At 36.6% G+C, this 12,550-nt stretch overlaps 2 protein-coding genes across 5 annotated transcripts; both read left to right on the top strand.

The window, feature by feature from the left end:
• Positions 1 to 6,279: 6,279 nt before the first annotated feature.
• Positions 6,280 to 9,412, top strand: LOC107907012 (zinc finger protein GAI-ASSOCIATED FACTOR 1). The gene is made up of 3 exons (XM_016834203.2): positions 6,280 to 7,278; positions 7,359 to 7,758; positions 8,133 to 9,412. The coding sequence occupies exons 1-3, from the start codon at positions 7,155 to 7,157 to the stop codon at positions 9,178 to 9,180; spliced, it is 1,572 nt and encodes a 523-aa protein (XP_016689692.2). The 5' UTR covers positions 6,280 to 7,154; the 3' UTR covers positions 9,181 to 9,412.
• Positions 9,413 to 10,256: 844 nt separating this feature from the next.
• LOC107907011 (uncharacterized) lies at positions 10,257 to 12,476 on the top strand. 4 transcript variants are annotated; one of them, XM_016834201.2, is made up of 7 exons: positions 10,257 to 10,408; positions 10,587 to 10,702; positions 10,816 to 10,898; positions 11,033 to 11,154; positions 11,497 to 11,672; positions 11,817 to 11,905; positions 12,131 to 12,476. In XM_016834201.2, the coding sequence occupies exons 1-7, from the start codon at positions 10,399 to 10,401 to the stop codon at positions 12,351 to 12,353; spliced, it is 819 nt and encodes a 272-aa protein (XP_016689690.1). In that variant the 5' UTR covers positions 10,257 to 10,398; the 3' UTR covers positions 12,354 to 12,476. The 4 variants fall into 4 exon arrangements, with proteins under 4 accessions (XP_016689690.1, XP_016689688.1, XP_016689689.1 ...); XM_016834199.2 differs by having other exon boundaries at positions 10,258 to 10,408; positions 12,107 to 12,476; XM_016834200.2 differs by having other exon boundaries at positions 10,258 to 10,408; positions 11,508 to 11,672; positions 11,812 to 11,905; positions 12,107 to 12,476.
• The last annotated feature ends 74 nt before the right edge of the window (positions 12,477 to 12,550 follow it).

The raw sequence follows: 12,550 nt of genomic DNA on the forward strand, positions 1-12,550 counted from the left end.
TATAAATTTTCAGAATTGGATTAGTTTTCGTGTTTATTATTTTTTAAGAAAAATCAATTTAATTAGGGTTTAGGGTTACTAATTTAATTAAAAAAATTTTAAAAATTAGATTAGGGCTATAGTGGTTCCTGATAAAATAATTTCGAGTAGATGTTTCTGAGCAAACAGTGTCAAAAACGCTTTAAGTAGGATGCTTTGTCAGCAGAAGTACTGAAAAAAGCTCTCACGTGGACGCGCTTTTGCTACAGTGGCTCCTAATAAAAGCTCCCACGTGGACGCACGGATTCACTATTCATTGATATTTTCCCTGATTTTTAGCAATTTAAAACTAGTATTGATTAGCGAACCCCAAGAAGTTATACAGGCCAGATGCAGGGAGGCCATGTATGGTGCAGTAAGGTAGTGCAAGAAATTAGCAAGGCCAAGGCGCGGGCGAACACCATGCACACAGTCTGTCACGACCGAGATGACTTATGGTTTTGCGTGACATAGTTTGACAGACCATACCAAAGTGTTATTGGCAGGCAATATCGGGTACACTTGCGAAATAGGACTTGCGACAGTAGGATGTTTGACGCACTTCGTTATCCATGCGCTCATGTAATTGCAGCTTGTCAGAATCTTCGTCTGGATCCGATGAGCTATGTCGACGAAGTGTACAAGTTAGAGAACATGTACAACGTCTAGAGACACGTATTCCCACCGGTCTCAGATGAACGTAAGTGACCGTCTGTATCGCTTGCTCCCTTTAAGCTGTTACCGGATAGAGAATTACGTCGCAAACCAAAGGGTCGACCTTGCTCGACTAGAATACGTAACAATATGGATATCCGAAAAACAGTCACTCAACATAAGTTGTGCGAATGGTATAGGAACACAGGCCATACAAGCCGATCATGCCCAAATCGCAATAGTTGAACGTTATTGTAAAAATTTTTGTCTTATTTATATTTTTTTAAATCGAAATTTGGTACAAATATTCAGAATATTAACTTATTTAAAAGAAAATATATTTTATTAAAAATATTAAAGTAAATTACAATTACTTTATTCAAAACAACGTATTCACAAATATTCAACATATTACCTTAATTAAAAGAATTTCTATTATATTAAAAATGTAAAAGTAAATTTCTATTTTAGTACATGAAATAATATAGAAGAATTTCTATTTTATTACATCAAATAATATCAAAATATTCAAAATATTGGTACAAATATATTAAAATAAAAATCAATCTCCGTGCCCGCCAGATTCAGTGCCACATGGCGGCCGTCGACGGTTACGCATTGGATTCCTCCTTTGTCCAGCTTCTGGCGGGGGTTGTGGTTGCTCCGGCGGGGATTCTGGTTCCTCCGGTAATGTATTTGGTTGTCGGTGTTGGGACGATGAGCCATCTTGATAGAATAGTGACTGTGGAGGTGTTTGCATTACCAACGGCGAAGCTGTTTGAAACCCATACGGTGACGGGGATTGGTAAAAAGAAAAGCTTCCCGACGGCCCCTCTTGTGATCCCTCGTGCGACATTGGCCTATACATCGGTAGTCCACTCGGCTTAACGGAAAATGGAGATGAACCGGGCCATAAACTCCAACCTGCCATAGGACTCGAAAAAGGAAACATATAAAGGTTAAGATACATAAAAGGGCTAGGATACGCACCTGACATCTGTGCCGTGGGTATCATCGGTTGAACTGCTGGGTCAGGTGACTGTGTCGGTGCTCTCGCTGGGCCTGGTGATTGAATGGCTGCTGATGATGGGCCGGGTGAATGCCTGGGCCTCGTTGATGGGCCTGCGTCGTCGTCCCTTCGTCTTGGATTTAAAGGGTCACGTCGTTCCCTTTAGACACGTAATTATCGCTGCCTCTCTTCTGCCGACAGTAAATACGGCTTGCTATGGATCCTAAACCATGGCATGTATTCCAGCACGCACGCTAACTCTGGAACGATGGTCGGTTCCCGAGTAGGTATATAATCATACTAATCTTTCCACATTTAAATGTAGTATGACCAGAATCTCGGCCAATCCGTATGCAATTGCCGTAGGTTGATTTTGTGCTAATCATCAAACACCTCAGGTGCCACAGGAATCGGTTGTCGGAATGCAATTTGCCGTAATACTCTGTCTGACTGATGCATCTCTACGGTTGCATAGTTGACCAACGCGACTTTCACGTGCCAAGCGTTTGGATTTTGGAAGTACTCATTCGGAATTACTACCTGAACTACCGGATCCTCGTATGGTGTCCATTCAAACTATATGAACATGATAGAAGTATTAGTTATATACATAATACATAATACTAAATACTAAATACCAATAGACTAGCTCATGATGGAAATATCAAATTTATTTAATACTTACTTGTGCTTCCGACTTTTGGTCTAATAGAAGTCGTATATCTTCAAGACAGCTAGGTAATCCAGCATAACTTGCCAGATGGTTCCACCTAATTAAATAAATTTTTAGCATACTATTATATTTTAAATCTACATAATAATTGTAAAATCTAATATAAAATTTACCTCATTATGAGTGGGAATGTATATGGGTGGTCCACTCGAGGACGTAAAAATGGAAAGCGAAACCGTACTCATGACTGCAGTAGTGACAGGAAACTTCTGATTTTCACTTTATTCGGTCGCGTCGCCTCGCACATCTCCCGGACAGTGTTGCCAACACGGCCGACCCCCAACTCAATTCACCGGCTGCTCTAAAATCAACGAGTTTCAGCAACCATCTTAGATGTATGAGGTTTCGTGACAAGTTCGACATCAAATAACCTCCAATTATCTGAAGAATGTATGCCCGAGCATATCAGATTATTTCTAGTTCGGTTGAATCATCATCCGGATTCGGGAATGTGTCTTGTAATCAGCCTATCTCGATCCGACCTCCGTTAATATTCTCCATAATAGCGCCCAAAAGCTCGTAGCATACCGCTCCCCAATCGCCAGATTGAACAGACCCGGTGACTGGGTACCTGTCCACCGGCAATCCCAATTGCAGATTCACATCTTCCAAAGTGATAGTGCACTCTTTACATGGAAGATGGAATGTGTGCGTCTCGGGTCTCCACCTCTCAATCAACGCACTGATAAGTTTCGGGTCCAACTTGCATCCTCGGCCTACGGTCGCCACGTGCCAAAAACCCGCTTCCCGCAGGTAATTTTCTTCCAACAGTGATGGAGGACCATGCATATTACGGATATAGCATTGCAATATCCGATCTACACACTTTTATAACAAATAAGAAATTAATAATTATTTAAAATTGCATAAATAAAAAAACTTTAAATAATATTTAAAAATTAAATTTAACACTTACCATTTTCATTTGTTCGACAGATATGTGCTTGTCATCAAGACGAATCAATTCTTCGGCCATTGTTAAATTCGTACAAATTTTTACGATTTAAAAAAAATCAAAAAAATAAAATTTAAATTTTTTTAAATAATTAAAAAATTAAAGCTCTTTTAAATAGGGGTTTGAGAGAAATTTGAGAGGAAATTAAGAGCAAATTGAGAGAAAATTAGAGAAAGGATTTATTTGTGAAAAAAAATGAAAGGGTGGGGGGTTTTATAGTTTTTTTTACCGTTGGGGGGTCAACAACGGTAAAAAAAGTAGCTGTTGCTACTGTCCACGCATAGCCAAAATGCGTCCCCAGGGGAGCGCTTACGTGGCAGGAAAACGCGTCCTTGAGGGTGCGCTTTGTTGCCACGTAGGCAAAGCGCTTCCTTGAGGAAGCGTTTTCCTATCACGTCCCCTAACATCGCGCTGACGTGGACGCGCTTTCGGGGAATTGAGCCAATCAAATAATTAATTTATTATTGGGCCCATTTCAATAAATTTTTTAAAAATTAGGCTTTTTTTAGTGTTTTGCCCCTAAGAAAAGACATGGATGGATGTTGTCATGTTAGAAAAAAAAACATGGACATGAGCAAAGCCACAAAGGTTGCTTTAGTATTGCAAATTTGAATGGAACCAAATACCAAATGTGTTGGCATTTTATAGGCATGAAAAAGGTGGCACGGCCTAGCCTACGGGGACAAACGGCAAAGATGCTTTGTGATTACAATTGCAAAAGCAAGCATTAACAACAGTGTGAAAGGGATGGCTAGTGGTGGTAATAACCATGGAATTGCTTGTTTTACGTAGTACTTTACGCAAAAAAAGATGGAGAAAATATGCAGGGGATGGTGCCTTCTTTGGGGGCTGTTATGAGAACCGAATATATTTGCAGTAAAGTCTGTTTCTTCTTTTTAGCAAATTGATTGATACCCTAAACCTCAAAAAGGAGAAATGGTTTCACAATCAAGCCATACACACCATCAACCATAAGCTGCCCCAATGGGTGACTGAAGAAGAATAATACTCGATACTTGTTAAAATGACAGGGCTGTGATATTGTCTTTGTCTATTTTTGGTTTCAGTTGAGTTCAGATGTAGCACTCTTCTCTTTAACCCTATCTTTGATGGTTAAAAGTGGGGGTGGAAAACCAACAATAATGCAGTCTTATCATACGTGAAGAACAGGAATGATGATCCCATTTCTTTCATGATTTCATATTTCTCAGTTTCCGTTGCATTTATTTTCTAACATCAACTCATTATTTTCCTCAGTAGGACGTACACATATACATGATTCATATAAGAAGTGTCTGGCACATGAGACTTTGTATCAATTGGGTCTTTAACATGTGGATCATTTGGCCCACCATCTGAACCAACTACAGCTTGCTGTTCGTGAACCAACCAGTCCCATAGCCATAGGATCCCAGACAACTTTTGTCGGTAGTATTTATAGTTATGTAGAAAATGTATATATATCTGTTAAAATGACATTAATTTTATCTTGTCTTCACATTGTCATTTCAAAGTTTAAACCCCCCCGGCAAGCCAAAAATTGAAAATATTAACCTTAGTAGAACCGAAATGCTATCCAAATAAGATTGATATCTCAATATCTGAATCTTAATTTTCAAGGCTGGTAGAGCCAAAATCCTGTCCATAAATCCAACAATCTACAGTTTTTCACAAGCTGTGTAATGTGTATCTCTTAAACACTGGGTCTGCTTCTTCTTCTTTTTTTTTCTTTTTTTTTTCAGGTTCTTTGATTGATTGAACCCTATCCATAACTATCCAAGACCCATTTAAAAGATTTTCATATCCTTCAAAATATCTTATGTCAATGTCTGTCAATATTCCCTTGTATTATTGAAACAGCCTACATCAAAAGCAGTGCACCATGGTAGTGATTAAGGAGAAGAAAATTTTCAAAAAGAAGGCTATATCTTTTTATGGAAATCCATGGGAGTTTTTGTTCTTGGTTTACAAAAGAGTGGCGAACAATTCAGCCTTTCATCTTACCTTTCACTGTGACTATATATATGGTGAATGATAGCACAAGCGTTTGACTCTGGTTTTTTTTTGCTCCTTTCTCTTACAGTACCGCATATGCATGTAACATTACTGTCTTCTGTTTGCAGATATGTTCATTCACTCAATATGTAAGTCAATGCAAAGAAGAAAGTTACAATTTGATAAAAGCTGGATATGACATAGTAAAAAAAAAAAGAAGAAGGATATTGGATGCCATCTCCAATTACACTATAACAACATCCAAAGCCTTTTTCACATCACGGGGGGAATCAATCACAATAATAATTAAATCTTATAATTGGTGTGTGTATATATATAATGTGCTATATGGCTATGGCTGCGAGGGAATAAATTAAATATTTAATTAACTGTGTTTAAGCTTGTTAATGAGCTGGAAGCAAGTAAACAAACTTAAATTGAAATATTTATATATAAATACATAATGCAAAAGGTGAAAATGACAAATGAAAACAAATTAAACACAACTTTTGTTTTAATGGACCCATTTTCTTTTCTTTTAGTGTGAAGACAAAAAGGTACTGTGAAGAAGCATGAATAAAACATATATATAGACAGTGTATCTCCAAAACATGCCACATTAATATTTTCTGTCTTGTAATATATATGTATTATCGGGTGAGTGGTTCTACATTTTCTTGTATTTTTGCTTTTGCTGGCTCCATGATCATCTTATCTCAAGCAGCTAATTTCTGAAATAATTAATATATTTGTTTCAATAATTCATCATTCAGAACCTGGACATTTCTTACTTTCTTCAATCCCTGGGGATTACTCTTCATGTTGCTTGTTGCAGTCAAGTGCAATAATTTAAGTGACTATATTTATGGGTAGGGCAGCATATATACATATACTCTGAGTTTTTCTCCACATGGTTTAGTTTAAAGAATATTAAAAAAAGATTTTGGGAACATGTCTGCTGGAAATGGAATTCAATCACTGAAGTTCTAGTAGGGTTTTCATAGGAGAAAGAGGCTTTGCTTTCTAAATTATTTAACCCACATTTTATGTTAAAAGCCTGTAATCAACTTTCCTTATACTCATCATCTGTCTCAATCTCAATCTACTTTGTGATTTGGGTTACTTTATGTCTACCTTTTTATGAGAAAAGAAGGATGAAAGTAAACCAGTTTTTTTTTTTTAAAGAGTAAAAAATGAAGAAAAAATTTCACAAGTAAATTACAATTTTTTTTTTCTTTTCTCAAAGAGTTATATTATAAGAGTACACTACAAGGTGAGAACAAAAGAAAAGACAGGAACTGCAAAGTCAGTGACAAATCCTGTTAGCTTTGGGTTCTGATTTTGTATAAGTGGAGTGCTTCTCAGGAATCTTTTCTCATCCACATCTCTCTCTATCTCACGTTTTCTCAGTTCTTGTTTACACACACACACACACACACACACACACAGAGATCATCTATATATTATATTTTTGCAGGAAGTCCTTTTTTATTTATTCAGTTTGTAAATTTTTGTGCGGCTTTTGTTCAATGATCTTCTCGGTGTTAACATCTCTAGCAAGCAAAGATATTGTGTTTTTTTGGGAACTTGAATTTGGAGAGTAGCTATAATAGTTCATTTCAAGGTTTTTGGAGTTAATCCACTTTGGGACCTTGTACTAAAAGCAAATCAGGGTTCATACATAGATCTCAATCAGGACATTCTGTCATGTATTATAAAGTTGATACATACACCTATATATAATGTAGAGGGCTATATAAATATTGACTGCCATTACAAAATCCAGTGAGATGATGAAAGGTTTGGTGGTGGATGAGAGCATTTCGAATTTGACTTCAACATCTGGTGAAGTAAGTGCTTCGACAAATCAAGAACCATTATCAAAGAAGAAGAGAACTCTACCAGGCAACCCAGGTTAATTAATTTTTCAAACTCAAATTTTAAGAAATTTTCTTTTTTTTTTTTCTTTTTAACATATGGGGTTCAATTATCAGACCCAGAGGCTGAAGTCATAGCTTTGTCTCCCAAGACACTGCTTGCAACAAATAGATTTATATGTGAGATCTGTAACAAAGGGTTTCAAAGAGATCAGAATCTTCAGCTTCATAGAAGAGGACATAACTTGCCATGGAAACTAAAGCAAAGAACAAACAAGGAAGTGGTGAGGAAGAAGGTATATGTATGTCCAGAGACAACATGCGTGCACCATCACCCATCTAGGGCTCTTGGTGACCTCACGGGAATCAAGAAGCACTTTTGCAGAAAACATGGGGAGAAGAAATGGAAGTGTTCAAAGTGTTCAAAGCGTTATGCTGTTCAATCTGACTGGAAATCTCATTCCAAAATTTGTGGCACCAGAGAGTATAGATGTGACTGTGGGAACCTTTTCTCCAGGTATACACATAATTAATTAACAAGTTCATACTTCATCACAATCATATATCATGAAGTTTAAGCTGGATTCTTCAATCTTTATTTTCATCTCTCTTAACTCTTCTGCATGCATCATAGTTTACTGCTTTCATTAACATTCAAGAACGGCAAGTTAATTACATGTCTCGTGTACTGTATGTGGTAAAGAATGGTTACCTCGTGAAGTACAATAGTACTGCTTAGATTAGGGATTACAAGCTGCTATGTCTCTTCATCCTATCCCTATGGGAAGAATATGAGAAAACTGCACTGTCTCACTGTTCTGTCCTGGACATTGATTGCTCTCTTTGTGTTTTTTTTTTTTTTTTTTTGTTCTGCTTGTTTTTTGGTTACAGGAGGGACAGTTTCATCACTCACAGAGCGTTTTGCGATGCTTTAGCTGAGGAGACTGCTAGAGCAATTACAGCTGCAAACCAACCTGGTTCTTCTGTTTCACACATAAATATGACCAATCTAGAATCCCAACCCCTACTCCATGGCTATGCCCTCAATGCAACATCTTTGAATAGAGACCAAGATCATCGTTTCAATGCAAGAGTAGAAGCTGCTGGGCCTGATTCTGGTCCCCCCTCAATAAATCTTTCATCATCACCATTTCTTTTAGGCCACCCACTGCCACATGACGAAAACCCTAGCCAAAACCCTAGTTCTACTACACTTCTTCCATTCCAAGCTCCGCCAGCTTCTCCACACACGTCTGCAACCGCACTCCTACAAAAAGCAGCTCAAATGGGGGTGACTTTGAGCAAGCCCTTACAATCACCAGTGGTATCCATGCAAAGACCTTACTACTACCACCACCAGGCTCACATGTGTGGTTCCACAACTTTTGCCACGTCTAGAGCTTGGGGTTTGTCGGCACGTGAAGAGTTGGGAAGTGAGTTCACCCACAGTTTGTCATCTTTTGGGAATAAAGCTCGTGTCACCCCTGGTTTCTTGGAACAGGTGGCTAACGCACCAAAGAGTAATGCAGGTGCTGGAGCCGGTGCTGCAGCTCCTAGTTCTCTACTCCATGATATGATGACTTCTTTATCTGGTACAAGTGAGCTAGAAGGGTCTTCATCTTTTGAACAGTCTTTCAATGGGACATGGATCACCAAAAGAAACAGCAATAAATTTCAAGAAAATTATATCGATCATCATAATTTCTCAGAAACAAAAGAATCCCAATCATGCAGAAGTGATAATCATGAAGGTAAAGGAAGTGGTAGTAGTAGTAGTAATAACATAAGAGGGAACGATGGGTTGACAAGAGATTTCTTGGGTCTTAAAGCTTTCCCACATACAGATATCCCCAACTTAGTAGGGCTTAATCATCACGTAAACTCTTCTTCAGCATATGGACAACCGAACCAGCACAGTGAAACACCATGGCAAGGTTAGGTTGTGGTTTCTTGTAACTTTTCAAGTTAGATATCCCAATCTTTTCCCATAGAAAGATGAGAAAATTGGAGAGATTATGTAGCACTGCAGCCCCATGTGGCCATATTTCCCTTGGTAATAATTTTAAATAATGCATCGCTTATACTGATGCTGAATATATCTATATATAGTTCTTCTTGATTGTTACTCTCATTGTTTTAAGCTCTTCATTAATTTATTTCATTTTGTATCATTTTTATTTCAATTATTTATTTTACATATGGAAGTGGAACGACTTTCTCATCTGTTCATCACACCTATATATATTTTTTATGTGCACTTTTCTTTTGCCAACGATATAGTTAGGGTTTTCTCGTGATAATTATATGCATATATTTGAAATGCTTACCGCAGAATATATATATAGCCCTATATAATATATACACAAGTTTTGCAGCCATTTGGGTATTCACTTTCATTAAAAAAAAAAACTTTTTCGAATTTTGCTCAAGCTTTTAATGGCTGGTACAATCAAAGACCAACCCTAATATAAAAGCCAAAAAATGAGAGAAAAAGAAATGGTGCAAGTGGAAAGAAACCAAATAAATTGGGTATTGTGTTTGCTCATTGCTGGTGTAGTAATAATAAGGCTTTTTTTACTTAAATATTATAAAAAATAAATTATTTACTTAAATGTATTTGAAATTATTTAATAAAATAATTTAAAAAATTTAACATCAAATTACAGCAATTTGGGAATTCCAAAGAATTTTTTTATTTCATTGATGTTGAATTGAGATCTCAAAATGACAAGTTAACAAGATGTAAAATATCTGCCATTAAAACATGTTATATAATTTTTTTAAAGTACAAATTAAACAATATTTTAATAAATAATTTGACACCATGTTATTTTTGTAAATAATTGTACTTTCATAATATTTTAGTAAAAAAGTCTAATAATTTTCAGTAAAAAGATAACAATAATAATACTAGAGTAGTGCATTAAATTCAGTAAAAACCATTATTTAAGTACGGTACGTAAATTCTTTGGCACAGAACGGTCGAAATGGAACAAGATTGGGTTTGGGCCCAACATTGTCTTTTACTAACGTATGGGGGTAGTTATGGAACAGAGCAACCTCGATTACAACTTACAAGCTCCTTCCTACCCCTCCTTGAGTCTCAGTCTCAGTCTCAGATTTACCTTCAATCAGTGCGTTCTCAACACGCACCTTCATGACTTCAGGTAAGTTGTTCAGTTTATGAGTTTTTTTTTCGTTCTTCTTCTTCTCTTTTTTGGGAGAAACTAAAATAATTAAGGAACACGAATGATGATTTTCTTTTTTTATTTTTTACTTGATTTTGTTGAGGGTTTATTTGTTTAACCATTGATAACACAACGTATCATTCCATTTCTTCAACAGTAGAAGAGCGGAGAATTGTAATCCGAAACGATCATGGGGAGAACCTTGTTGGAATTTTACGCGAAACTGGTTCTAAGGATCTTGTCATCATTTGCCACGGTTTTCAATCCAAAAAAGTGAGTCTAATTCTTACATTAATTTTAACATTTATTAAAATCAAATCAATGTAATTGTAACCTAAACTGAAGATCATTTCACAAAATAATTCTGGGTTTTTATTCATTTTCAGGAACGAATACCCATGGTGACTCTTGCCACTACTTTGGGAAGAGAGGGAATCAGTGCTTTCCGCTTTGACTTTGCTGGGAACGGGTAAGAAGATAACTGGAACAGTGTTAATTGGGAAACAAATCTTGGTGTAAAATAGAATGTTTTGAAATTTCCGAAGTTGCAAGTTGTTGATACAAACAATGGTTATTAAGGTTATTTGTGCTGTTGGCTTCCAGGGAAAGTGAAGGTTCCTTTATGTATGGTAACTACCGCAGAGAAGCCGAAGATTTACGAGCTGTCATCCGACATTTCCGCAAGAACCAACATCTAATAACTGCAATTGTTGGCCACAGTAAAGGTTTGTTTCATATATATAATTGTGACATGAATCAGTGTAATCAAACTTTATATGAAATGAGCAAGGGAGAGAATTGTTGAGTTCCATTCTTTTTTATGTGTGCATGAAAATTTTCAGTCAAGTTTTTGAACTCAGTGCTATGAAGGACTTTGATTCTAGGAAATTAAAAGTTCGCCCCTCAACCATAAGAGAAGGGTTACTTTGTTATTGCTGAAAAAGTAAATGCAATCTGCTGATGATAGAGTTTCTTGCTTTCTCATATTTTCTCTCATGTTCTTTGAGAGAATCTGATGTTTTGATTCATTTATCATTTCTTTTTTAAGTTTCTTTAATGCTGAATAGGGTTCCTGCAGGGGGGAATGTGGTGCTTCTCTATGCTTCAAAGTACAATGATGTACCCACCGTCATCAATATTTCTGGCCGGTTCCATTTGGAGAAAGGCATGGAAGGTCGATTGGGTAAAGATTTTTTACAAAGAATCAAGCAGAATGGGTTTATTGATGTTAAGAATAGAAAAGGTAGCTACTGTATTATGCTTCATTTTTCCCCAATATTTTTATGTGAGGTTCTTTTGTCACACTCCAATGGACAATTTTTGTGATAAACTAGTTAACGTTTTACCCGAAACCAAGCATTCATTCATTCATTTTTTTTCAGGACAGTTTGAATATCTTGTAACTCAAGAAAGTTTGATGGACCGATTAACCACCGACACTCGTGCAGCATGTCTTTCGATTGATCAAAATTGCAGGTTAGGAAAAATGCTAGCATTGATTTCTTTTCTGATGTTCATGATACAACCGGATCGGTTGCAATGTCCTGGATATACTTAAATTTGATCCCCATCCTCTATATCAGATTCAGCAGTTTGCATTTGGAATTATTAATATGCATTTTCACTAAATATGTGATTAGTGGCATAGATTTCTTACTTGTTTGCCATTCTATTCAGGGTATTAACCATTCATGGATCCAGGGATAAAATTGTACCAGCCAAAGATGCCCTGGAATTTGCCAGGTTTATACGAAATCACAAGCTGCACATAATTGAAGGAGCTGATCATGAATATACTGCACACCAGGATGAGTTAGCTACAGTTGTGCTCGATTTTGTAAAGGCAGTTCGTGAAGACAGAAACACAGCTGAACTTCTGCAATCATGCGAAAGAGCAGTTAATTTCATCAAAGCTCGAATCTGAAGATTGTGGGAACTTGTATACAAAGGTTTTAACATTGTATTAAAAAGTACACACTATTAAATCCAAAATAACTCAAATTGTTCATGTAAGTATTCAGCAAATCTAAAGTTTGAATCTTAATCATTTGAAGCCCCTTTTATTTCCCTAGTTGTCTATCGTTGTACTTAAAAAACTGAACTCCATTCCGAAATACACAA

Source organism: Gossypium hirsutum, chromosome D05 (assembly GCF_007990345.1).
Source record: "Gossypium hirsutum isolate 1008001.06 chromosome D05, Gossypium_hirsutum_v2.1, whole genome shotgun sequence".
Lineage (NCBI taxonomy): Eukaryota > Viridiplantae > Streptophyta > Magnoliopsida > Malvales > Malvaceae > Gossypium > Gossypium hirsutum.

What these genes read in the sequence shown, in the direction of transcription:
- LOC107907012 (XM_016834203.2), top strand. Translation starts at nt 7,155, where the DNA reads ATGATGAAAGGTTTGGTGGTGGATGAGAGCATTTCGAATTTGACTTCA. An exon ending in AACTCTACCAGGCAACCCAG is followed by an intron (nt 7,279 to 7,358) that starts GTTAATTAATTT and finishes TTCAATTATCAG; the next exon opens with ACCCAGAGGCTGAAGTCATA. An exon ending in TGTGGGAACCTTTTCTCCAG is followed by an intron (nt 7,759 to 8,132) that starts GTATACACATAA and finishes TTTTGGTTACAG; the next exon opens with GAGGGACAGTTTCATCACTC.
- LOC107907011 (XM_016834199.2), top strand. An exon ending in AATTGTTGGCCACAGTAAAG is followed by an intron (nt 11,155 to 11,496) that starts GTTTGTTTCATA and finishes AATGCTGAATAG; the next exon opens with GGTTCCTGCAGGGGGGAATG. An exon ending in TGATGTTAAGAATAGAAAAG is followed by an intron (nt 11,673 to 11,816) that starts GTAGCTACTGTA and finishes TTTTCAGGACAG; the next exon opens with TTTGAATATCTTGTAACTCA.